Source organism: Achroia grisella, unplaced genomic scaffold, assembly GCF_030625045.1.
Source record: "Achroia grisella isolate CSIRO2021 unplaced genomic scaffold, CSIRO_AGI_Agris_v1 utg109, whole genome shotgun sequence".
Lineage (NCBI taxonomy): Eukaryota > Metazoa > Arthropoda > Insecta > Lepidoptera > Pyralidae > Achroia > Achroia grisella.
Window position 1 is genome coordinate 4172868 of NW_026712573.1, and position 24375 is coordinate 4197242.

The following is a 24375-nucleotide window of genomic DNA, read 5'->3' on the forward strand; positions in this document are numbered from 1 at the left end:
GAATCGAACCCGCGACCATCGGAAGAAAGGTGGTGTGCTAAATCGCTAGACTACTAAGACCGTCATTCGCCTATTAATTGTACTCCCATTTACAAATCTCCTGAACTACCAGTAAAGAAAGCACTTGCGGTGCACGTACAAAGTGAAAGTGAGACGCGCCGCAGGACGGTACTAGTCTGTTGGGCATGTGTGCCGTACTCGCAGTCAAATTATTCAAACGGAGCTATGTGCACTCGTCACGGACATCAGGGACGGACTGTTAATATCAAGGGTACTCTGAAAGTATTATAATTATATTAATTGACGCCCCCAGTGGTCTAGTGGTTTAGCACGCCGACTTAGTTCCGAAGGTTGCGAGTTCGATTCTTCGTACGGCACAAACATTTTTGTATACTGTACTGGCTAATCAGAAGTTTATTTTTTATTCTAAATTTGTAATTAATTTTATTATTATAGTTTTTTATAGTTATATTGTACATTTGGTTTATATGTTTTTCAAACATTTACAATAATTCTTTATATTAAATATCCGTCTTCCTACAGTTTTTCATGTATATTCTATTTACCTACCTTATTAATATTATAAATGCGAAAGTTTGTGAGTATGGATAGATGTTTATTATTTTTTATTGAATTTATAATTTAACACGGGTAAAACCGTGGTCACAGCTAGTATACATATAAAAATAAAGCTACAACAATTTGTATTCCTAAATATAATTATTTATAAATTCATAAATACGATTTGATTTGATCTTATATAGATAAAAAAATTGTATTCATAAATATAATTGTTTATAAACTCATAAATATGATTTGATTTGAGTGCGTCCCTGTGCGACATTAGGCTCTGTGTAGTTCGTGACGTTCATTGCGCATTGTTGTGCCACTCTCGCGCATCCTAATCGGCGATCTACCGTGCTTTGTAAAGGGATGCATTAGTTAATCGAAATTAAAGAGACCATTCAGTAGCGGTCGGTAATGTGTTTTATAACTACTTTTAAATACAGTATTACAATTACAGCAATAATAATAATGCAGAACTGAAGGAAGAAGATAAGAATCTGGAAACAGGCAAAAGTTTTAATAATACCAATAGTCCGTTCTTCCACAGGTATCATATCTAATACCTACAACATAGTCTGAAACAATATAATATCAAAAAAACACTCTACATCACCTTTCAAAAGGCTGCCATTTTAAATATCTGTCGAACTGTCTAATAATTCCTGGAATTAGGTGTAATGGACATAACACCAGTCACACAATAAGCACACACATACACACACACGGATTCACGGATACACACTGCGCTTACTTGGTTTCGGCCCGTAAGTGTGGTAAAAAACTAGCAAAAGCTGAGAAAATACGACAATAGTGAAAATAATAATAACCTCAGGACAATTTACACAGCGCCATCTAGGCCCAAGTTAAGCTAGGTAAAGCTTGTGTTATGAGTACTAGATAACTGATACAAATACATAGATATATATATTTTGTAAATACATACATATACATAGAAAACACCCAGACCGATACAATTATACTCATGAATACAAATGTTTGTGCCGTACGAGGAATCGAACCCGCGACCACCGGAAGAAAGGCGGTACATTGAAATAAGTCCAGTAAAAGCAACAAACCATAGACAAGAGTTGTGAAAACGCCCCAGTTATTATTCCTATTATCTGTGGTGAGGTATGCGTGGGTTCATAGTCTATGATTCACATAAGTTGACAACCATGCGAATGAAAAAGCAAGTAGGCTGAAATTCTCTCCTAAGAACAATAACTTAGATTCTTAACAATAATTTTCTACTCGCGACCCTATTTCCATGGTTTCTAATGTCAAAAGTATTGTTAAAAGTAATTATTTAATTAAAAACGCAATAATTATGATGTACATATAGATATGTGATGAGTTATATACAAATGTTTTCGTTACCATTACTTTTTTAATTTTTAAAGAGGGTCAGGAAAGATTATTAAACTTATTTTAATTATAAAATGTGACAAACGGTTTATCTCTGAAATAGCTCGACCGATTTTGGCGTGATAGGTAATGTAAAGAGTAACTTAGGCTACTTTTAGTTTAGAACTTTTATTTCTTTTATTTTCACATGGACAAAGTCACGAGTAATAGCTAGTAATATATAAATATAGTGTATGTTTTTCGAATAATACAAATATTAATTATATACACACAAGTGCATATTATACAAATAATTCGTTTGACGCATATCATTTAAATGGATATATTGTTCAGTTACAAACAGACCTAAAGTATTTGTTAAGTCTGGTTTAAATATACGTAAATTGTGTTACAATACATTATTGTAAGTGATATGAACAAAACAATCGTTGCATATTATCGGGTTATACAAAGTGTATCATATTATTATTACGAAGGTATGTTTTTAAACCTCCTGTATACAAAAAGAAATAACTTAATATTTTACATTTTTCAATAATCATATCTTACTAAATATTATAAACGCGAAAGTTGGTTGGTATGGATATTTGTTACTTTTTCAGGCAAGAACTAAGAACGGATTTTATGAAACTTTACAATAATATAGCTTATGCATCAGATTTACATATAGGATATATTTTATGTTAAAATTGAAATTTAACGCGGGAGAAATCGCGGGTACAGTTAGTTTTAGACCTTCAGCCGCTCCATAAGTCCTTCCCCGGGTTTGGAGCGCCATCTGCACTCGCCCCCTATCGTCCGGTGAAGCGTAAAGGCCAGTTGCATCCAACAGCATTAGAGTCCTAAATACTATTTTGGTTAGACCTTATATATCTAATTTCCTGTCTAATCGATTATCCACAGATAGACAAAATAATTGAATGCTATATTGGCAAAAACAGTTCCGCTACGGAACAAAGTGGTTTCCGGTTGTCTATTTCCCGACTATTGTTTTAATGTAATGAGCAAGTCTTAGAAAGCATGGGTTACACGTTTTAATGTCAATCTAAGGTTTGACGCTACTACAATACTAAGGCATTTCAGTTTCTAGACAATACACGTGACAGGCTAATGAGAGTTGTTGTATCATTCAAAAATTCATTTGTAAGTTTCCAACCAATCGACTTTTTCAACCCACAAAATCGTTTGTCTCTAGATGTTATACAACAACAATCTACCAAGCAGAGAAGGAAACGCCACTACACATCGTATGTGATTGTAGCCTACTCATGCATAAACGAAATATCGCCTTCGGAAAGTATACAGCCTATCCTAAGGAGATAAAAACCATGGCTTCTAAGAATATCCTACAATTCTTGTTATCACGGGTCTAGGTAGCGAAGTTTGAAAGAGGGCGAGCACAAGTTCTATGCAGGTCGCAGTGTTACATGTTAGCAACTGACAATAGCCCAAAATCTCCAATAAAATAAATTGATATTATACTATTAAGCCACCCTGGCTTTCCATTGATCCAATAAATGTACGGATGACTAATTCTTTCCAAAATTATTTTTTTTTTTACTAGCTTATATTTTATTAAGATTTGTAATGTACGTGATAAGTACCTGGTGAATTTATCACGCTGGGCTAACTGATTGATCTCATGCCATCGGCCAGTGTATGCCGATACAAACTATCATACTCATGAATTCAAATGTTTGTACCGTCCGAGAAGTCGAACCCACGACCATAGGAAGTAAAGCGGTATGCTAAACTGCTAGACCACCGAGGCCGTCAAATGTGCTAGTCTGCAAAAATTATATGTTATTATTAAGTAAACAAAAACGAAATCTTTCTTTTTTATATTATTCTCTTAACACTTAACTAACGTTATATTTCGTATATACTCTCTGATTTATAGTCTTTTGTACTTATAATAATGTATAGAATAATGACCCATAAAATCATGGACAAGAGTTAACTAAAATAGAAATTTCACCTCGAATTTTTCACGCAGTGCAACACATTACAATGCGACATTCGTTTCGTACGGTTACCTCTGAGATTACTTAGTATCTTGATGAAATTCTATTAAAACTAATGCAACTTAAGATGTATTTAGGGTAATTGAGTGAAGCCATGGTCTATAGCTCTGAGTTTCGTAGATAATCTGGTGATGGAAACATTATAAAACTTAATAAATTACGGATTAATTTGACATAAATGAGGTAGAAGATGTCCTCTACCTGGAAGACCAAAATGAAAGATCTTATAGCGACGGGTCCTGGCGACGCAATATTATTACCTCATATAAAATGGGATAAGGCAGTAGAAGAATCTGGAAATATTATAAAACAAATTACGGATTAATTTGACATAAATGAGGTAGAAGATGTCCTCTACCTGGAAGACCAAAATGAAAGATCTTATAGCGACGGGTCCTGGCGACGCAATATTATTACCTCGTATAAATTGGGATAAGGCAGTAGAAGAATCTGGAAACATTATAAAACAAATTACGGATTAATTTAATATAAATGAGGTAGAAGATGTCCTCTACCTGGAAGACCAAAATGAAAAATCTTATAGCGACGGGTCTTGGCGACGTAATATTATTACCTCATATAAATTGGGATAAGGCAGTAGAAGAATCTGGAAACATTATAAAACAAATTACGGATTAATTTAACATAAAAGAGGTAGAAGATGTCCTCTACCTGGAAGACCAAAATGAAAGATCTTATAGCGACGGGTCCTGGCGACGCAATATTATTACCTCGTATAAATTGGGATAAGGCAGTAGAAGAATCTGGAAACATTATAAAACAAATTACGGATTAATTTAACATAAAAGAGGTAGAGAATCTTCTCCAGCTACCTGGTAGACCAAGATGAAAGATCTTATAGCGACGGATATATATGTCTCAACTCGACAAGATAGACAAGATGGTCCTGGTGACGCTAAATTAGGATAGCCTACCCCACATAAATCGGGATAGTGAAAAGAAGGAAATAGAAATACTATAAAACCAAACAAATTTGAGAGACGGCGGAAGATTCGTTCCCTGATATCTAGGAATCAAATCTCGGTATAAATGAGACTCGGTTATACGAATGATTGTATCTTTTTTATTTTTATGACTAAACTTAACGGCCTCTATTGCATAGCGTTTTAGCACACCGCTTTACTTTAAATGGTCGTTAGTTCGATTCAAGGCACGGTACAAACATTTGTATTCGTGAGCATGATTGTTTGTATTTAGTCTGGGCGTTGTCTATATGTATTATATTTTTACAAAAAATATATTATCAAGTATCAGTTATTTAGTACCCACAGTAGTTTAGTAATTGTAGTTGCACCTGTCAGTTATTTACTACTACAGTAGTTCGTAGTTTAGTAACACGAGCTCTGCTGGAACTAGACGTCTTTTTTCTCCAGGGGTGTTATTATTTAGTTATTTTTTCTAACAATTGTTGTAGGTACACTTCAATGTATTGAAAATTTGATAAAATCTTTAAATCTATGTCAATACTAAAAGTTAGCTGACCGCTATCAAATTGACAAAGGCAAGAATAAACACTGTGAAGCCTTAATTCTTAAGGGAACTATACACAATATCTGAGACCTAATCCATTGTCGGATAGAAAAATTTAGGTTGTCTGTAAAACGGTAACAATGAAGTCGAAAAGTCAAGGCACGATTATTAGGCACAGTGACCGTTAAAGTCATTACAATGTTAGTACATTAGTCATCATTTAGCATTTTATGATTTTACTCTTCAACTGCGACTTCGTCTGCGTAACCGGGACAACTAGAATTATAAACATAAATCTGTAATTATATAAATAAAAAATAATTGTCGAATATATCTATATTATTACTTAAATAGACCTTTAATAAACCTATAATATTTTAGCAACTAAGCTCGTTATAGTTATCTGTCGTGCGGTTTTCTTAATTTTAGAAATTGACAACTGTTAATATGAGTTTTAGTTTTTATTTTTACAAAGAGACCCGTGTCTCTTTCTTATCTGAAATGCCAACATTGACTATAAATATTACCATAATATTGTCTAATGCTTTGACGACGAAAATAGTATCTAGGACTAGAATAAGAAAATTCTAAAAAGACTAGGCTGCACAGTGAAATTACATTTATCTGCTCCATCTTTGAAAAAAAAAGGAATAGTCGAAGTAGTGAAAAAAATTTAAACTGATTTAATGCAATGAATTTGAAAGAAAACCATTCCTATATTTTTACTAAAAATTTACGCGGTAAGTATTCAATAAAGTCCTATAATTAACGCCATCTCTTTCTCTCTTTAGGAATTGGAGCAGGAGAAACATCTGCTTCGACGACGGCTGGACACTACCCAAGGAGAGTACGAAGCGAGGTTACTGGAGCTGCAGAATGACATCAGGGAACTCACGACCAAGATCGACTCCAGAGATACATCTGTTAAACAGGTAGACTTTGAGATACTACTTATGGGCGATAGAATGAGTGGACTGTATGTATGAGATTAATGAAACCATAGATAAAAAATGGATTTTATACTTTTTTATTATTTGACTTTAAAATAACTTAAGAATATATAAAAATGTGCAGAGTTTATCAGCACCCATAAAAAACCTAATATACTGACTATCAAATCGAACCACTAGGGTTACAATTTGAATATAGGTTGTTTTGATCTATTCAATGATAAATTCAATTGAAAGTAGAATTAAATGATATTCTAAAGTCATAAAAATGAAAATCTTTTTGATTCTCCACGAAACAAGAAATATTAGGTGTAAAAAACAGTGCGAAACAAGAGTTGTGGTAAGATTCAGAGTCTATACGGTAATTTAAAAGTGTCATAGAAATCGTGCAAACTTACTTACCTGCATATAAAAATTATCACATAATTATAACACACTTAAAACTCAAACATAAAAAAATATTGTTGTTAAAAAAATTCCCAACTGAAACAATGAACTTCTATTGTATCCCTGACCTTAAATTGTGCCCAAAAAGCGGTCAACACTCAAAATCACAGATTTTATGTAATTAACATTGAAATGTACAATGTTAACTGTGTTTATAATTGAGTCAAGGCTTCTATGTGATCATATAAATTAATTCTATGAAATTCTTATAGAATGGCCCATTTATCGAGGAAAGTTGTACAAAATCCGACTATTGTTATAATGTACATATATCACGACAGGGCTTGACCGATTTTTTGGTGTATATTATACCCCTAAACTAAATGCTCCAACTAAGTAAAAATAATTTTGAAAGGGATGTCGAGAGACTGATATTGCTGGATTGGGCAGCTTTTGGAAAACTTCATCAAGTCTTGTCGTCGTCGCTTCCACAAAACCTTAAAACAAAGGTATATAATCAGTGCGTCCTACCGTTATGACTTACGATGCCAGAATGTGGACACTCACGATACGGCTGGCCCACCAACCCTAAAGTCGTGGAAAGAGCTATACTTGGTGTTTCTGTGAGCGAAAAAATCTGAAACGAAGTAATTCGCCAGATAACTAAGGTCACCGACATAGCTCTTTATATTTGTAACTTCAAGTGGCAGTAGACTGGTCGTATTTGTCGCAGAACCGATGCTGGCGGGAGTAGGCCTGTTCTTGAGTATAGACAGCAAATTGGCAAACGTAGTGTAGGACGCCCAGCAGTTAGGTGGAGCGACGACAAACGTAGGGTTGCAGGTAATAACCGGAAGAGAAGGGCTGAACATAGTGCCCTGTGACGTACCTTGGGAGAGGTCTATGTCCAGCAGTGGACTGCAGTGAGCTGATAATGATGATGATGATGATATTATACTCCTAGGTGATAAGAATGCCCTATCCAGAAATTATTTTTATATCAAAACAAATTCAGCTAGTATATGTACAAACCTTCTGAATAAAGTAGTTTTAGTTGGGTAACTTATCAAATGACACAGCATTATAGGGAACTATGGAAAGTCAAGGTTGTGTGACGTTCATAAAGCATTAAATGACGTAATTTTCCATGAATTTATGATAGCTACCACCCTCTAGAGGCTAAGTTTCAGGGCCAATTAAATAATTGCGTACGGGAACAGACGAGTTGCTTTCTGTGTCTGTAATTGGCAATTTTCTTTTTCTTCATTAATAATAATAATCTCAGGACAATTCAAATTCATCGCCATGTAGACCTAAGTTAAGCTGTGTTATGAGTACTAGATAACTGATACAAATACATAGATAGATTATATATTTTTCGTAAATATCAATAAATTCGTAAATAAGTCATAAGCATAGGCACGGGTTTTGGTGGCTCGATGCCACATTATAGATGTGATTTATTTTATATTGTACACAGTATAAAATAAAGTCGCTTCCTCTGTCTGTTCCCTTAGATCTTTTAAACTACGGTACGGATTGTAAAGCAGTTTTTAGCAATCGATAGACTGATTCAAAACGAGGGTTTCTATGTAATAAATACATTTCAATAGTAGATACTACTGTACAGACGGCGATACTAAAACTAAAAGCATCGTGTCTGCTTAGACCGCGATATGTCAAAATGATACTAAAATATTAATAAATATTGAAAGTATATTTTCATTATATACTAATGACTTAAGTAACGCGATATTCTTTCAGTCTAATATTAAAGAGCAAAGATTTGATTTATTTGTTTGAAATTCAAAATCTTTTTTATTTTTTTGTACATAATGCTACAATGTCAGCCAGTAATATGGAGTGTGATTTTTTATTTGCATCTAATATAATCTTTCTTCAAATAAACTTAATGTAAGCACTTTTGATTAGAATATATATTTTTCTATTCTACCAATCATGCGGAATATAGACTCGTCACAAGAAGAACGAGCAAGTAACTAGCGAATTGCCCTTTTAAACAAGTCTTCAACATTTAGCGACGCAAAATTAAAAGAACCGATCCCATATATAGAATAGCAGAAAGGGTGGACTCACTGCCCTCACTGATTTATAGACCGTTTTGTCTCATTCATTAGTTTTAAATTGTATTGTGTGAAATGTTTTTGTTTGAGACAAATAAAAATTATTATTATATAGTGGGACAGTACAAATAAGAAGGTGCGAGGTACCTACCCACGCAGACGATATTCCAAAGTCTACCTTTGTAATAAATGTACTACTAGTACCACTACGGCCACCTTTTACCATCGCACCGCTCGCCATCGACAGGGAATTCATTCCCACACGCTGGAACCTAAGTGGTCTCGAACAGTGCGGTTTCAGAGGAGCTTCCTCCCGCGTACACTTAGATTGTGGAATGAATGTCCTGCCGAGCTTTTCACACGAGACTACAGCATGGGGTTTTTCAAGAAGGGTATATTAAGGTTTCTTAAGAGTCAGCAACGCGCATGTGACACCCCTGGTGTCTCAGGCCATAGGCCATTTACCATTATATGGGCCGTATGCTTGTATGCCACCATAGTATAAAAAAAATGTACTAAGATAAAAGTGACCTATATTACCTCTGCCATCCCAAATATGTATTACGTGTATGCTAATGTTATGACAATTGGCAGTGCTGTTAGAGGTTACAAACAAACAAATTAAACTCACTTTCACATTCATGCGAGCCCTGCAGACACTAAACCGTCATAATAACGTATTTCCGTAATTATATATTCTACGTAATTGTGAGAAAAGGGACAAGTGTGTTTAAATTACTTCTATTTATACACACGAACTTAGGAAAACGTATTAAGTAATGATCGCCTTCAATTTAGATGATATCACGGCTTAGTCATTATCATTATTGCTTTGCCTTCATCCATATTATTTGGGTCATCTTCTTTGGCAACAGAAATAGGCGAGACAAAGAGGCCCCAGCTAAAATTACTCTGTATATATACTAGAAGTTGCCGCGGTTTCACTCGCGATGAATTTCAATAAAAACATATAGCCTATTTGTTATTCTGATGCATAAGCTGTATCAATGTCAAATTTCAACAAAATCCGTTCAGTAGTTTTTGCGTGAAATAGTAACAAACATCCATACTTACAAACTTTCGTGTTTACTTTATTATTAAGATATATAAATATAGGTATATATACTAGCTGACAATCAAACATTGTTTTGCCATATAAATTAACTAGCTTTTGCCCGCGGCTTCGCTCCCGTTAATTTATCCCCTTAGAGGTGGAATTTATCAAATTTTTTTCTTAAAGAATACCTAGCAGTTTTATGCATGCAATCTCTCTCTCATCAATCTCAATCATCTCAGCCCGATCAGTTTAAAAATGACAAAGTTTCATATAAACTTTCATCCCCTATTTTATCTCCTTGGGGGTAGAATTAATCAAAATCCTTTCTTAGTGGATGCCTACGTCATAACATCTACCTGCATGCCAAATTTCAGCTCGATCCGTCCAGTGATTTGGGCTGTGCTTTGATAGATCAATATGTCAGTCACCTTTGAGTTATATATATTTAGATGTCGCTCTTAAAAAACAGAGGTTAATGTTAGAAGGAGGAAGATAGTAGAGTTTGTATGTATTTTGTAAAGCCGTCTAATAGTTTACGTCATATTCTCAGACCCGAACTAAGTACTACTATTACTTACTACGTACCAGGTCTTATTTTGTTTAGTTTATTGTCTCAAATATTACAAATTTGTAAATTAGACTGTAATTTATACAAGCACACACGTTAGTTTGTTTCTTATGAGTAATGGGGGCTTCCTGAAAACCTGCGCTGTATAGGTACACCTCATTGATGTTATGATCAGCAACAGCTGAGGAGTTTCTGTTACCAACCTTATATTTTTTTTTATTCTCATATATGCTTGTTTAATTTTGAGCTGGTATGGGCATGTTATGCGGAGGAATGAGGACCATGTCTTATGGAAAGTGTATAATATGAATGTAGATGGATGTAAAGGGAGGGGACGCCCTAAGAAAAGATGGATGGATTGTGTGAAAGATGATATGAATAAAAGAAGAGTAAGTTTAGATATGACGACCGATAGAGAGCAGTGGAAGAGAATGACATACTGCGCCGACCACAAATAATGGGATAAAGGCAAGGCAATGATGATATGCTTGTTTAATTTCTTAATGTTGGCAAAAGGGTCTATCTATCTACTTTATTTTAAACACAAATATTTCCATTGTTACCAATCCGTCACAACGATCTACCACTGCGGTACGTTCAATTAACTTTATAATTTGAAATGACCTTATGGACTTCCTGTGCTCAAATTCTCATCAAGCAGAGGATGCAGTCACATCCTCAGCTTGTAACTTGTCCGGTATAAGTATAAATGATTAGAATTGGCGGTGACAGCGGATTTAGATGTATTTTAACAATTAAGAAGATTACAGGTTATATCGTAATTCAGCCGTTAAAAAATATTTTATTATTTAGGTCAGCAAACAGTTTCACACAATACCTATGGTTTAGGGCTACTTTATAACATTTTATAGCTAATGTGTTCACCCAATTTTTTACGTAGTGGCTGTAGTTATAAAAGTTATGTATATATGACTATAATGACGGCATAGTTGGGCTGGTTTAACACACTTACTTCCGACGGTCGCGGGTTCGTTTCCTCGCACAGCACAAACATTTGTATTCATGAGTATAATTGTTTCTATCAGTATGGGTGTTTTCTCTGTATAATTACATTTAATTATAATATAATTTAATCATATTAAAATTTACGAAAAAATGTATCTATATATTTGTATCAGTTGTCTAGTACCCATAACACAAAGTTTAGCTAACTTAAATTGGGTCTAGATGGCGCTGTGTGAAATGTCCTGGTATTATTATTATATCTATCTAAAAATGAGAAAAGAATACTACGTTAGTTAACTCGGTTTGATCTGTATATTTACACCAAGAACAAAATGTCGCAAGCACCGTCACGGATTCTAACGTCCTTCCAAAATATCTCAACAATGATTACGAACTGCAAAAATACGAAATTGAACTTTAATATGTTTATATACAAGGGCCGAAGTCCCTTTGTTATTCGTTATGGAGCTGTTACACCCATTAACAGAATTAACCACGCTTGATGTTCAAATCTCAACGTTGTTTTGCGCGTTAGATAAATCCATGCAATATGAGATGGAGGACTAGATTCCTAAGATCTCCGATCTAGTTTTGGGTCCGTCTCTCTTAATATAATATATTCCTTATTGCACCTTTAAATACAGTAGTAAACTTAAATATATACAGAGTGAGCAAAGGTGGACTTATCTGTAAAAGAGATCTCCACCAGTCAACCAAGTCACCAGTCAAGACAGCCTCTGTGATCTAGTGGTTTAGCACACCGCTTTACTATCCGATGGCCGTGGGTTCGATTCCTCGCACGGTACAAGCATTTGTATTCATGAGTATGCTTGTTTGTATCGGTCTGGATGTTTTCTATGTATAATATGTATTTATTTACAAAAAAATAATATCTATGTATTTGTATCAGTTATCTAGTACCCATAACATAAGCTTTAGCTAGCTTAACTTGGGCCTAGAAGGCGCTGTGTGAATTGTCCTGAGATGATTATTATATTTATTATTATTAACCTAACAGTGAGGCATAGCTAACACATGTGCAACTAACAATATAATGTTGAAATGTCCAAAATTTGAGAAAAATAATATGATAAATACTAACTAAACTATATATATAGATATATATATAATTCTCGTGTCGTGTTAGTTACCATACATCTCCAAAACGGTTTAACAATTGAGCAAATTTTATATGTACATTCACATATTCGGTAGGTCTGAGAATCTATAATTTATACCGTTAAGTAGTAGGTAAGGCCCTGCCTTACCGCAAAATTTTTATTTTTTATGACGTGGTATTAAAAGTATATACACTCATAAATTTTTATACAACGACCAAACCCTATTTTTATAGCGATTTATTAGTACTTTAATTTATATGGCAAAATAACTTTTGGCGGGTCAGCTAGTTGTTATATCTATTTATGTTAATATTTATAGGAAATATAAACATCTATTAAAAAAATGTGCACGTACTCAGTTTTTATTTTACATTCTGGGTCATCAGCGGTTCGTAGTGCCTGTGGATCAGAATGGAAAAAACTATCTCAGTTAAAGAACACGTAAAGTTGTGGGGGACCGGTACTCCCTCGAGTAAGAAGGACAGAAGGAGAATAAGTGGAGATATTCGACTTACCACCAATTATTTAGTCTCCAGCAGTGCTATCTGTTTTGCTTCTGTAGGTTTTTTTTAGTGTATGATAATGGAATGATGCACCAGCCTGCGCTAACGGTTTCCGCTGGTGGGGAACCAGTGGAGGATGATAGAATATAGAGATAGATATATGAATATGAAGTCAGGTCTGACCCAGCGTGATAAATTCACCGGAAATTTATCAGGATGATTTTAAAGGAGAACCGCGTGGAGGTCGACCTGACAAAACATTGCTAGCAATGGGATCATCAGTCCACATTACTAACAATCCCCTTCCAGGGGGGAAGGCGATTCTGTAGGTCTATTATTTCATATTTGAGTTTGATATTAATAAATTCTTCTATAAATATCAGCGTCTCATACGTATGAAATAGCGAGGACGAGACCATGGTACAATACTAGATTATGGTATGACTAACATAGTTTTATTTATTTATTTAGGGTTACTAACAATTGTTACAATCATATAATTTATTTAATTACATCTAAATGTAGAATTATTTATAGAGAAATAATATACATCTTCTTCCTTATCCCATTTATTTGTGGTCGGCGTAATATGTTTTACTCTTCCATTCATCCCTGTTCGCAGTCATCTCGTTATTTACTGCATTTCTATATGCAAAATAATATACAAAATTTATATAACAAATATATTTATATTTTTAGCTTAGTGACTAATGTCCTATGTGAATAAATAATTCTGAATTAGAATTTTCAATTATAACTTGTTTATGTATATACTCGCCTATGCATACTTCCGGAGACTTGATACCTCCATCAGATAACGTGACATAAGCTCGTGTGAAAGGCCAACCTGGTCCTGTCCCGGCACCTTCATCCTTTCACTTTCGCATTATCTTTATATATAAAAATAACGTGTCACGTTGTTTGTCCGCGATGGACTCCTACTACTGAACCGATTGCAAATTTGATTTGCACATTGTGTGCAATTTGATCCAATTTGTAAGATATCCTATCTTACAAATTGGATCAAATTGCACAGATTACATCTCAATTTATAGTCGCAATATTATTTAACCTTAGCCACTGCAACGCGTGGCCGGGTCCTAGTATCTATATATACATATATGTTATATTTAAATTGTATTGTATTTTTAAATTTTTCTTCGACACTTTTACCCAGATAGACTTAGTCCAGATATACTCGTAAAGTCGCGTGCGTGGACAGACAGACAGACAGACAGACCTCGCACCTATGTTACTGCCACACAGCTTGTTTTGTTAGATTACAGTTAAAGAAGTTGCATCATCAGAGCTAGCCTAGGCTGAACAGATCTTGTATTATACGTATTTACGATACATTTTTTTTATGATGTGCTACTTCTACGTAAATCAGATAATGAATCAATAAATAACCCTGGACCATTACCACATCGCTGTCTAGTCCCACGGTAAGCAGAGCTTGTGTTATGGTTACTAGATAACTGATATAAATACTTGAATGTTTTTTTGTAAATACATACTTAAAATACATAGAAAACACCCAGACCTATACAAACAATCATACTCATGAATACAAATGTTTGTAACGAGCGAGGAATCGAAACCGCGACCATCGGAAGTAAAGCGGTGTGCTAAACTGCTAGTCTACATAAGCTGTTAAATATTATATTGAATCTAGTCGCCCTCTAATAATTGTCAACATGATAAGACATATAAATGTTTACCAAATAATTTTTACAACATCACAACCAACTTCTAATGTTTATTCAGTCATTCGTGCCATATCCAAATCAATTAGCCTAGAAACTTTTTCCTTACATAAACATCCACTGAAACTTTTTTCTTCACTTGTCGAGGTCAGGGTCTAATGCCATACCAAGGTACGCAAACAGGAGATCAGAATGTAATAGGCGATTATTGAGCAAACTGCTATTTAGTTTTGCAATAAATCTTTATATGTAAAATTTGCGTGTCACGTTGTTTGTCCGCGATGAACTCTTAAATTACTGAACCGATTACAAATTTGATTTGCACATTGTGTGCCATTGGATCTAAAGAATCAGAAACATCTGAAAATTGGATCAACAATTTGAAAGATAGGATAGCTTACATCTCAATTTATAGTCGCAATATCATGTTGTTCGAAAACCTTAGCCGCAGCAACACGTGGCCGGGTCTGTGTTCGAAAGATCGAAAGCAATGATGTAAGAATATTTTGAATTTGTCAAAATATATATATGAAAAGTCTGCGCCTTTGCAGCCATATGTTTTTTTTTAAATCTCAACTACGTCTTTTTCTTACGATTCGATTCGATTCTTTCTTTCTTACGATTCGAATCTTGCACAATATTTAGATTTGAATTACGTTCTGATGGTCGTCGATGGGTTATTAAAAGACAAAGAAAGTTCAATTAACTTATTCATTTTATTCTAATTACAATTAGGAATCAAGATTCGACTTATAAATATATTAACATCCGTCCGTCCACCTGCCGTTCTGTGTTCTCGTACCTCTTGGATGCCGTTCTTTTGAGTAATCAACTGTTGGAAAGTATTGGGACATACTTTCCAAGAACGGCATTACTATAATTGGCTAAGATTAGTAAAATTGTAAATTACTAATATAAGCTGTTGTTATCCCGAAATAAATAAAAAAAAAATAATAAAGAACAATCGTTGTATCCAGGCCGATTGTAACTACAAGTAGGTAGTTGTATGGGTTTGTACCCGTAACATTTGTAAATGGGTATGGTTATTTGTATTTCTCCGACATAAATACAAACAGACATACTCATGTTTTTGTATTATTTTATGATATTAATCATATGCGCGTTTTTTATATTATGTTATTGTACAATCTATGAGTTACCCATAATATCTGCTCTATTCAGTTTGGGACTAGATAGCGCTGCGTGAATCGTTCGTGACTATTATTTTCTTGCTACGCTATGCTATGATAATAATACATTACATACATAAGTACATAAAAAAAGAGTATCAGTAATGGAAAAGGTTTTTTAAAAAGTAAACGAGATCATAACGTCATTATTACGTCATTCGACCATCGGTTCAATGATGTACAGTCCGTTTTCTGTTTCTTTGTTGGACTCCATTCAAATATGGCTTTAGTTCATCAGTCGGACACTTATTATTTATTAGTGATTGGTTCATTCATTATTTACAACCTTGTAATACTTTTCTATTTCTGGAGTCAATAATTCGAAATAGAAATAATAATAACCATAAGTCCCAAAGCCATCTAGTCCCAAGCTAAGTAGAGCTTGTGTTATGGGTACTAGACAACTGATATAAATACTTAGAATTTTTTTATGTAAATACAGACATAATACACATAGAAAATACCCAGACCGATACAAACAATCATACTTATAAATTTTTGTATCGTACAAGGATTCGAACCCGCAAACATCGGAAGAAAAGCGGTGTGCTCACCCGCCAGACCACCGAGTCCGTCATAGACTTATACTTTAGTTAAGTTTAGTAAATTATTTTACTTATCTTCAGTTTGTCTTATAATTCGAATAGATCAATAGTTCTATACAAAATAAGTACATTAAACGTATAACGTATGGCAGAATTTGTCTTTCTCTCAAAACAAAATCTTCAAGTGTCGAAAGATTATAATGTTAATTAGATTTGTAAATACTCAACCGAACAAATGATTTCATCTGACCCAGTAAACTCAGGTCAACAATCACACGGTATGTATTTACTAAGAATTTCATATTATGAAAGTGTGAGAGTGAGATTTGGTCTAAACAATGTTTATAAGGCCAAACAAAGAGTATATAGTGACGGCCTCGGTGGTCTAGCAGTTTAGCACGCTGGATTACATCCGGTCGCGGGTTCGATTACTCGCACGGCACAAACTTTCTTTATATGGTATAAAATGAAGTTGTATTCACTGTGTTCACTTAGATCTTTTAACTACGCAACGGATTTTAATGCTGTTTTTAACAGCAGATAGAATGAATAAAGGGGAAGGTATATGTCTAATGTACACCCGTGCGAAGCCCTGCCTAGTGGAATTATATAATACTAGCTGTACTCGCGACTTCGTCCGCGTGCAATTTAATAAAAATTTAATTAGAAAAAAATTCGAAAATAAAAGTAGCCTAAGTTACTCCTTGTTACATCAGCTACCTGCTAAAAGAAGTCCCGTCAAAATCGGTCCAACCATTTCAGAGATTAACCGGAACAGACAGTTTTTTTTTAAATATTATCTTGATGTATGTACCGTATTTATATATGCATGTAGTAAAATGGTTATTTCAATATTACAAACAGACACTCCAGTTTTATTTATATGTATAGATTAATAACATTCCTTTTTGTCCTAACAGCGAGATGAAGAAAAAGCTAGCCTGATAGCCGAACTAACAGCTCAAAACTCGAGGTTGACAGCTCAACTGAAAGAATCTTCTGCAGTTGAAGCACAACTAATGGCACAGTTGGAGGGACTGAAGGATCAGTGTTCAATGAGGAAGACTAGTTTACAGGTAATTCTAGAAAGTTCTAATTTAATATAATTGAAATTATATTAGAAAATCAAGCAATAGAAATACAACTCATTTAGTTATTATACAGTAATAATATTTGTATTCTCGTATATTTATATTTATATTTAGGCTTCTTTGTATTAAGTTTTATAAAGAATTGAATTTCATAATATACATTTCCTATCGTTAGCATTCTAAAAGTACTCTTCCATTGCTTGATGCAACTGCGAACAATTTTTTGATCAACGAAGATTGTTTACCTGTGTATATTGAAACATTTTGACTTTTGGTCTTTAAAACGAAATTTATAATAACTTAAACGATTAGATATCTAAGTAATAAATTAGTTAACAAAATAATTAAATTTAATTCATTCATTTCACCATTTTCTACTCAGGATCATGTGCACAGTTTGGAGTCACTCAAAGCAGAACTTGCGCTTGTCAGTGATAAGAAAGCGGACCTAGAAAGGAGGCTGACCACATCACTTCACGACAAAGACAATCTGATGCAGCAACTAGATGAAGCAAACGATAGAATTGTGGCTTTGGAGAGGCAATTGAAAGAACAGGTAAGAAAATATAGAAGAAATAAATTATAAGTATCTATCTAAAAGCCCTAATAATGGGCTACTCGAATCAATACTCCAACAGACTATAGCTATTGTGTGAAAATATTATATGTATCATGACTAAGGCCCTCACTGGACGGTCGCGGGTTCGATTCCTCGATTGTTACAATTATTTGTATGTACAAAAAACAAGTATTTACTTTAGTAGTCTAGTACCCGTAATACAAGCTCAGCTTAACTTGGGACTAGATAGCGCTGTGTGAATTGTCTAATGATATTATTATTACTTACTATTACTATTACTTTGTTACATAGTATAAAATTAAGTCGATTTCGCTGTCTGGTCGCTTAGATCTTTTAAACGCAACTGATTTTAATACAATTTTTAGGAATAGATAGATTGATTCAAGAGAAAGGTTTATACATATATGTAATACGTGCGAAGCAGGGGCGGGTAGTTGTTTATATAAGCAATCGACTATAGCGACTCGTATTTATCATTCCAACTAAAACCTACTTACCTAAACTATTAATTAACATTAGAAGCCTATTTCGTTCGTTTTCGCAAACAAGTATTTACTCATTATTGAATATAGGTAGATTGGCATTGGCTACCAAGAGTACAAATGAAAGTAGGTCAAATTGAAGTGGGATTGTGTGATAAGATCATTCGACGGACAAACCGAGATTTCGTTCAATACAAACACATTGCTATCTGCAGAGCTATTCTGTAAGATTCAATTCGATTGCGGAATTCATTAGAGTTAAATTGCATTTCTTGCCAGTTCTTCTCAATTGGATCTATGTACCGAACTGGACAGTAGGGAAAAAAAAATTATAATGTAAAAATTTACGTTCATAAGCGGCTAAAATGTCCTACATGAATAAATGATATTTGAATAGAATAGAATAGAATAGAATAGAAAATCATTTATTCAAATAAACTTAATTTAAGCACTTTTGAATAGTCAACATTTTTTTAAACCTACCGCTTATTCGGAAAGCTGTCTCATCACAAGAAGAATAAGCAAGAAACTTGTGTGTTGCTCTCTTAAACAATCCTTGTAAGTTCACATTTTACAAGTCGAAACGTGTGATTGATTGAATTTGAATCAGCGGTGAGATTGTACATTGGTTTTCTGTAGAACTCGATAGCGACTGCAGTGCCATAGACTCGGAAAGCGGGATGGAGGTAAAACAAGCAACTATACTGTGTGCTCTGTAGCATGGTGCGGATGACAGCTACTAATTTTAAATTTAACAATTGCTACATTTAAGTTAATACAGTTATTAATGATTTAATACATATATTACAAAAATGGTATAGCTGAAACACTAAGTCATAATTTGTAAATCGCGACAACATTTAAGCGTGAAACGAAACATTAATGAAACTGTCACCAAGAACTTTGGCACCCCGTTACAGTACACATGTTATAGTGATTTTACAATTGCTACATTTAAGTTAATACAGTTATTAATGATTTAATACATATATTACAAAAATGGTATAGCTGAAACACTAAGTCATAATTTGTAAATCGCGACAACATTTAAGCGTGAAACGAAACATTAATGAAACTGTCACCCGCACCCCGTTACAGTACACATGTTATAGTGATTTTACAATTGCTACATTTAAGTTAATACAGTTATTAATGATTTAATACATATATTACAAAAATGGTATAGCTGAAACACTAAGTCATAATTTGTAAATCGCGACAACATTTACGAGTAACAAACAAACGAAACATTAATGAAACTGTCACCCGCACCACGTTACAGTACACATGTTATAGTGAATCATATTTTACAATTGCTACATTTAAGTTAATACAGTTATTAATGATTTAATACATATATTACAAAAATGGTATAGCTGAAACACTAAGTCATAATTTGTAAATCGCGACAACATTTAAGCGTGACTTAACGAAACATTAATGAAACTGTCACCCGCACCCCGTTACAGTACACATGTTATAGTGATTTTACAATTGCTACATTTAAGTTAATACAGTTATTAATGATTTAATACATATATTACAAAAATGGTATAGCTGAAACACTAAGTCATAATTTGTAAATCGCGACAACATTTAAGCGTGAAACGAAACATTAATGAAACTGTCTGGTCCTGTGAAACGCACCCCGTTACAGTACACATGTTATAGTGATTTTACAATTGCTACATTTAAGTTAATACAGTTATTAATGATTTATTACATATATTACAAAAATGGTATAGCTGAAACACTTAAGTCATAATTTGTAAATCGCGACAACATTTAAGCGTGAAACGAAACATTAATGAAACTGTCACCCGCACCCCGTTACAGTACACATGTTATAGTGATTTTACAATTGCTACATTTAAGTTAATACAGTTATTAATGATTTAATACATATATTACAAAAATGGTATAGCTGAAACACTAAGTCATAATTTGTAAATCGCGACAACATTTACGAGTAACAAACAAACGAAACATTAATGAAACTGTCACCCGCACCACGTTACAGTACACATGTTATAGTGATTTTACAATTGCTACATTTAAGTTAATACAGTTATTAATGATTTAATACATATATTACAAAAATGGTATAGCTGAAACACTAAGTCATAATTTGTAAATCGCGCAACATTTAAGCGTGAAACGAAACATTAATGAAACTGTCACCCGCACCACGTTACAGTACACATGTTATAGTGATTTTACAATTGCTACATTTAAGTTAATACAGTTATTAATGATTTAATACATATATTACAAAAATGGTATAGCTGAAACACTAAGTCATAATTTGTAAATCGCGACAACATTTACGAGTAACAAACAAACGAAACATTAATGAAACTGTCACCCGCACCACGTTACAGTACACATGTTATAGTGATTTTACAATTGCTACATTTAAGTTAATACAGTTATTAATGATTTAATACATATATTACAAAAATGGTATAGCTGAAACACTAAGTCATAATTTGTAAATCGCGACAACATTTAAGCGTGAAACGAAACATTAATGAAACTGTCATCCGCACCACGTTACAGTACACATGTTATAGTGATTTTACAATTGCTACATTTAAGTTAATACAGTTATTAATGATACTATATTACACAAATGGTATAGCTGAAACACTAAGTCATAATTTGTAAATCTCGACAACATTTACGAGTAACAAACAAACGAAACATTAATGAAACTGTCATCCGCACCACGCTACAGTGCACATGTTATAGTGTTTTTTTTTTAGAAATATACGCAAACTCGATAATTCAGTAGGAACTTTATATTTGACAAGAGTGAGTGGCTCGCGTGAAGCGATAAGTGAAATGAGTTGATAAAACCGTTACAGAATACCAATACTGATACGAGTAATTCATTGCAACATATTAGTAAGAGATATTTATTTGGTTTGTAATCTTCAAATCTTATCTGAACTTAATGAAGTAATTAATAATTAATTTAGATTCTATACGGTAGTATATCGGTGTATAGTTTTTTATTTATATTTTGATATCTTAACAGGGAGATCGTACACAGTCATCTTCGTTGTTACCTCACCTAGTTCTAATGTCACATAGTTAAAAAAATACAGTCAGCAATAGGGTCGCCTTGTATATATACACATATGTTTAGCTTATTACTTACCTGTATCTATTTTATCCTTGTATAATGCAAAATATGTTTTAACTATCTTAAAAATATTGTAAAAACAAGAATTTCTTTCTAATCAGCAGTGCTCATATATATTAGAAATAATCTCTATTCAAATAGCATAAAGATTATTTCTATTTTAGGATTATAAAGGGTTATCCACGCCTATTACGAATCTGAAAGTGTATCGATATATATGTATGTATATTTGTCGGTTTACTTATATTATATTAAAAAAAATTTTCTATTTCTATTTTAGGAATAAAAGGGATTATCCCTGCAAATATTATAAATACGAAAGTGTGTCGCTATATCTGTCTGTTTATTATCTTGTTACAACTAAACGGCTGAACGATTCTCAATTAAATTTTAAGTTATGATGGATTGTATTACGAAGACGGATACATACATGTTCGTTGCATCGTCTAAGAATAATTTATTTCTCTATCCACCCAAAGGTACTCTGGAAGAGATTGCTTAGCGATAATGCCGTCTTTTTGTGTAATTTCCATTTAATGTATATTTTATTTTATTTTATTCTTGTTCTGTAATTGGTACAATAAAGAGTATTGGTACGTGATGATGCGGCCCGAATGCTCAGATGGTAGGTTTGATGGCTTTAGCAGATTACAGGGTTGTTGAAAATGATAGAATTTGCTTACTATCTTAAATTTAATGGTAAATATACTATTATAAATTACAATTTTGGTGGAGTGAACAAAAGTACGTTAGATCGGTCGGTTGATATTTTAAGTCTGTGTCGTTACGTAGCGAATACAAAATTGGATGGGTGTGCGCTCCAATCAGAACGCTCCCTTTGCGTTGCGTTTTGTTGCTGCTTGTACGCGACAAGTATAAATAAAAAAAAATCCTGGAAGAAATCGCTTTTAAGCGATAAGGCCGCCATTGTTGCCTCTTCCCTTTGAGAATGTATGTTTATACATATTTATACTTATTTATATATTAATAGTGTATATAAGTGTTTGTTTGTATTCTATAAGAAGAATGATAAAGAAATTTCATTTCATTTCAATAATTTCATAAAATTCCCGTAAATATATTTTCTTTCATAAATCCTTTTGTGTCGTAATAACTCTTAACATTAAGGCAGCGTCAGGGCCACACGCATCTAATACGGTCCGTATTAGATGAAACTCTTTACCTTGTCAGTCCGATTGGAAATCTCGTGAGCGTTCAATAAGTAGAACTGATTGGCACATTAATGGTACACCAATAGTGAACGAATTGGTTGTTTAGAAAAACGTATTTGTAGCTTCTGAAACGATTGCGTTTTTATAAAAGACATAATTTTTAAAAAGGAATAAATTTAGGAATTAAAGTAACATTACTTACAGAGACATTTACAACATTGACGACCTCGGTGGTCTAGCGGTCTAGCACACCGCTTTACGACCAATGGTCGCGGGTTCGATTCCTCGCACGGCACAAACTTTTGTATTCATGAGTATGATTGTTTGTATCGGTCTGGGTGCTTTCTATGTATAATATGTATGTATTTACAAAAAAATATATATGTATCAGTTATCTAGTACTCATAACACAAGCTTTAGCTAGCTTAACTTGGGTCTAGATGGCGCTGTGTGAATTGTCCTGAGATTATTATTATTATTATTACTTACTATTTACCAGGACTCGAACCCTTTTTTTTCTATAACGGTCTTTATTCATACGGCCTTGATGGTCTAGCAGTTTACCACTTCGCTCTATTTCCGATGTTTTCGGGTTCGCTTTCACGGAGGATGCAACAAACATTTGTTTTTCTGGGTATGATAGTTTATATTGGTCTGTATACTCGTATATTATGTATGTAATTTACAAAACAAATTACATGAGTATTTCTGTCAGTTGTGTTGTACAAGCTCTGTTTTGCTTACAACTAAATGGTTCTGTGTGAATTATCAAAGGTTAATTTATGCGATTTAATAGGTTTAAATAAAGTCGTGTGTTTTTTAACAGTTTCTTTAACTGGCGTTTCTTGTTTAGGAACACCTTTATCACAACACACTCAAGGAGTTGGAACGTCTCCAAAGATCTCATGACACTCTTGCTGAACGAATTGGTGCACCAGATCCTGTCGACACAACAGATCCTGCCAGGTCACTTCATGCTGAAATGGAATCTGAACCAGAAGACCAGGATGACGGCTGGCTGAGGAGCGAAGCAGTTCAAGTATATAAGCAGCTGAGAGCGTTGGCTTTGCAGTTGAACACCGGACATGATGATGATTCAGGTAAGAAGTTTGAATCATAATAACTTGAATATTCTAGCAGTTCACTGCCCTTCCATAACATCTTGTTGATAAGAATGTAGTAGGTATTTAAAAACTTAACTACACAAAATGGTTTAAATTTAAAAATTCTTCTTCATTACATGGTATAAAATAAAGTCGCTGTCGCTATCTGTCCATGCATATGTATGCTTAACTCTTTAAAACTACGGAACGGATTTTAAGCGGTTTCTTTTAATAGATAGAGTGATTCAAGAGGAAGGTTTATATATATAATACAT

The 24375-nt window shown here is 33.7% G+C and overlaps 1 protein-coding gene across 1 annotated transcript in view; it reads left to right on the forward strand.

Annotated features, from left to right (window-relative positions):
* LOC131847709 (bicaudal D-related protein homolog) overlaps nucleotides 1-24375 on the forward strand; it is a 126789-nt gene that overhangs the window by 80738 nt on the left and 21676 nt on the right. The window contains exons 2-5 of the mRNA XM_059197347.1: nucleotides 6239-6379; nucleotides 17445-17600; nucleotides 17998-18171; nucleotides 23851-24097. Of these exons, the coding sequence (XP_059053330.1) occupies nucleotides 6239-6379; nucleotides 17445-17600; nucleotides 17998-18171; nucleotides 23851-24097 (718 nt within the window). The remainder of the gene's footprint in view (nucleotides 1-6238; nucleotides 6380-17444; nucleotides 17601-17997; nucleotides 18172-23850; nucleotides 24098-24375) is intronic.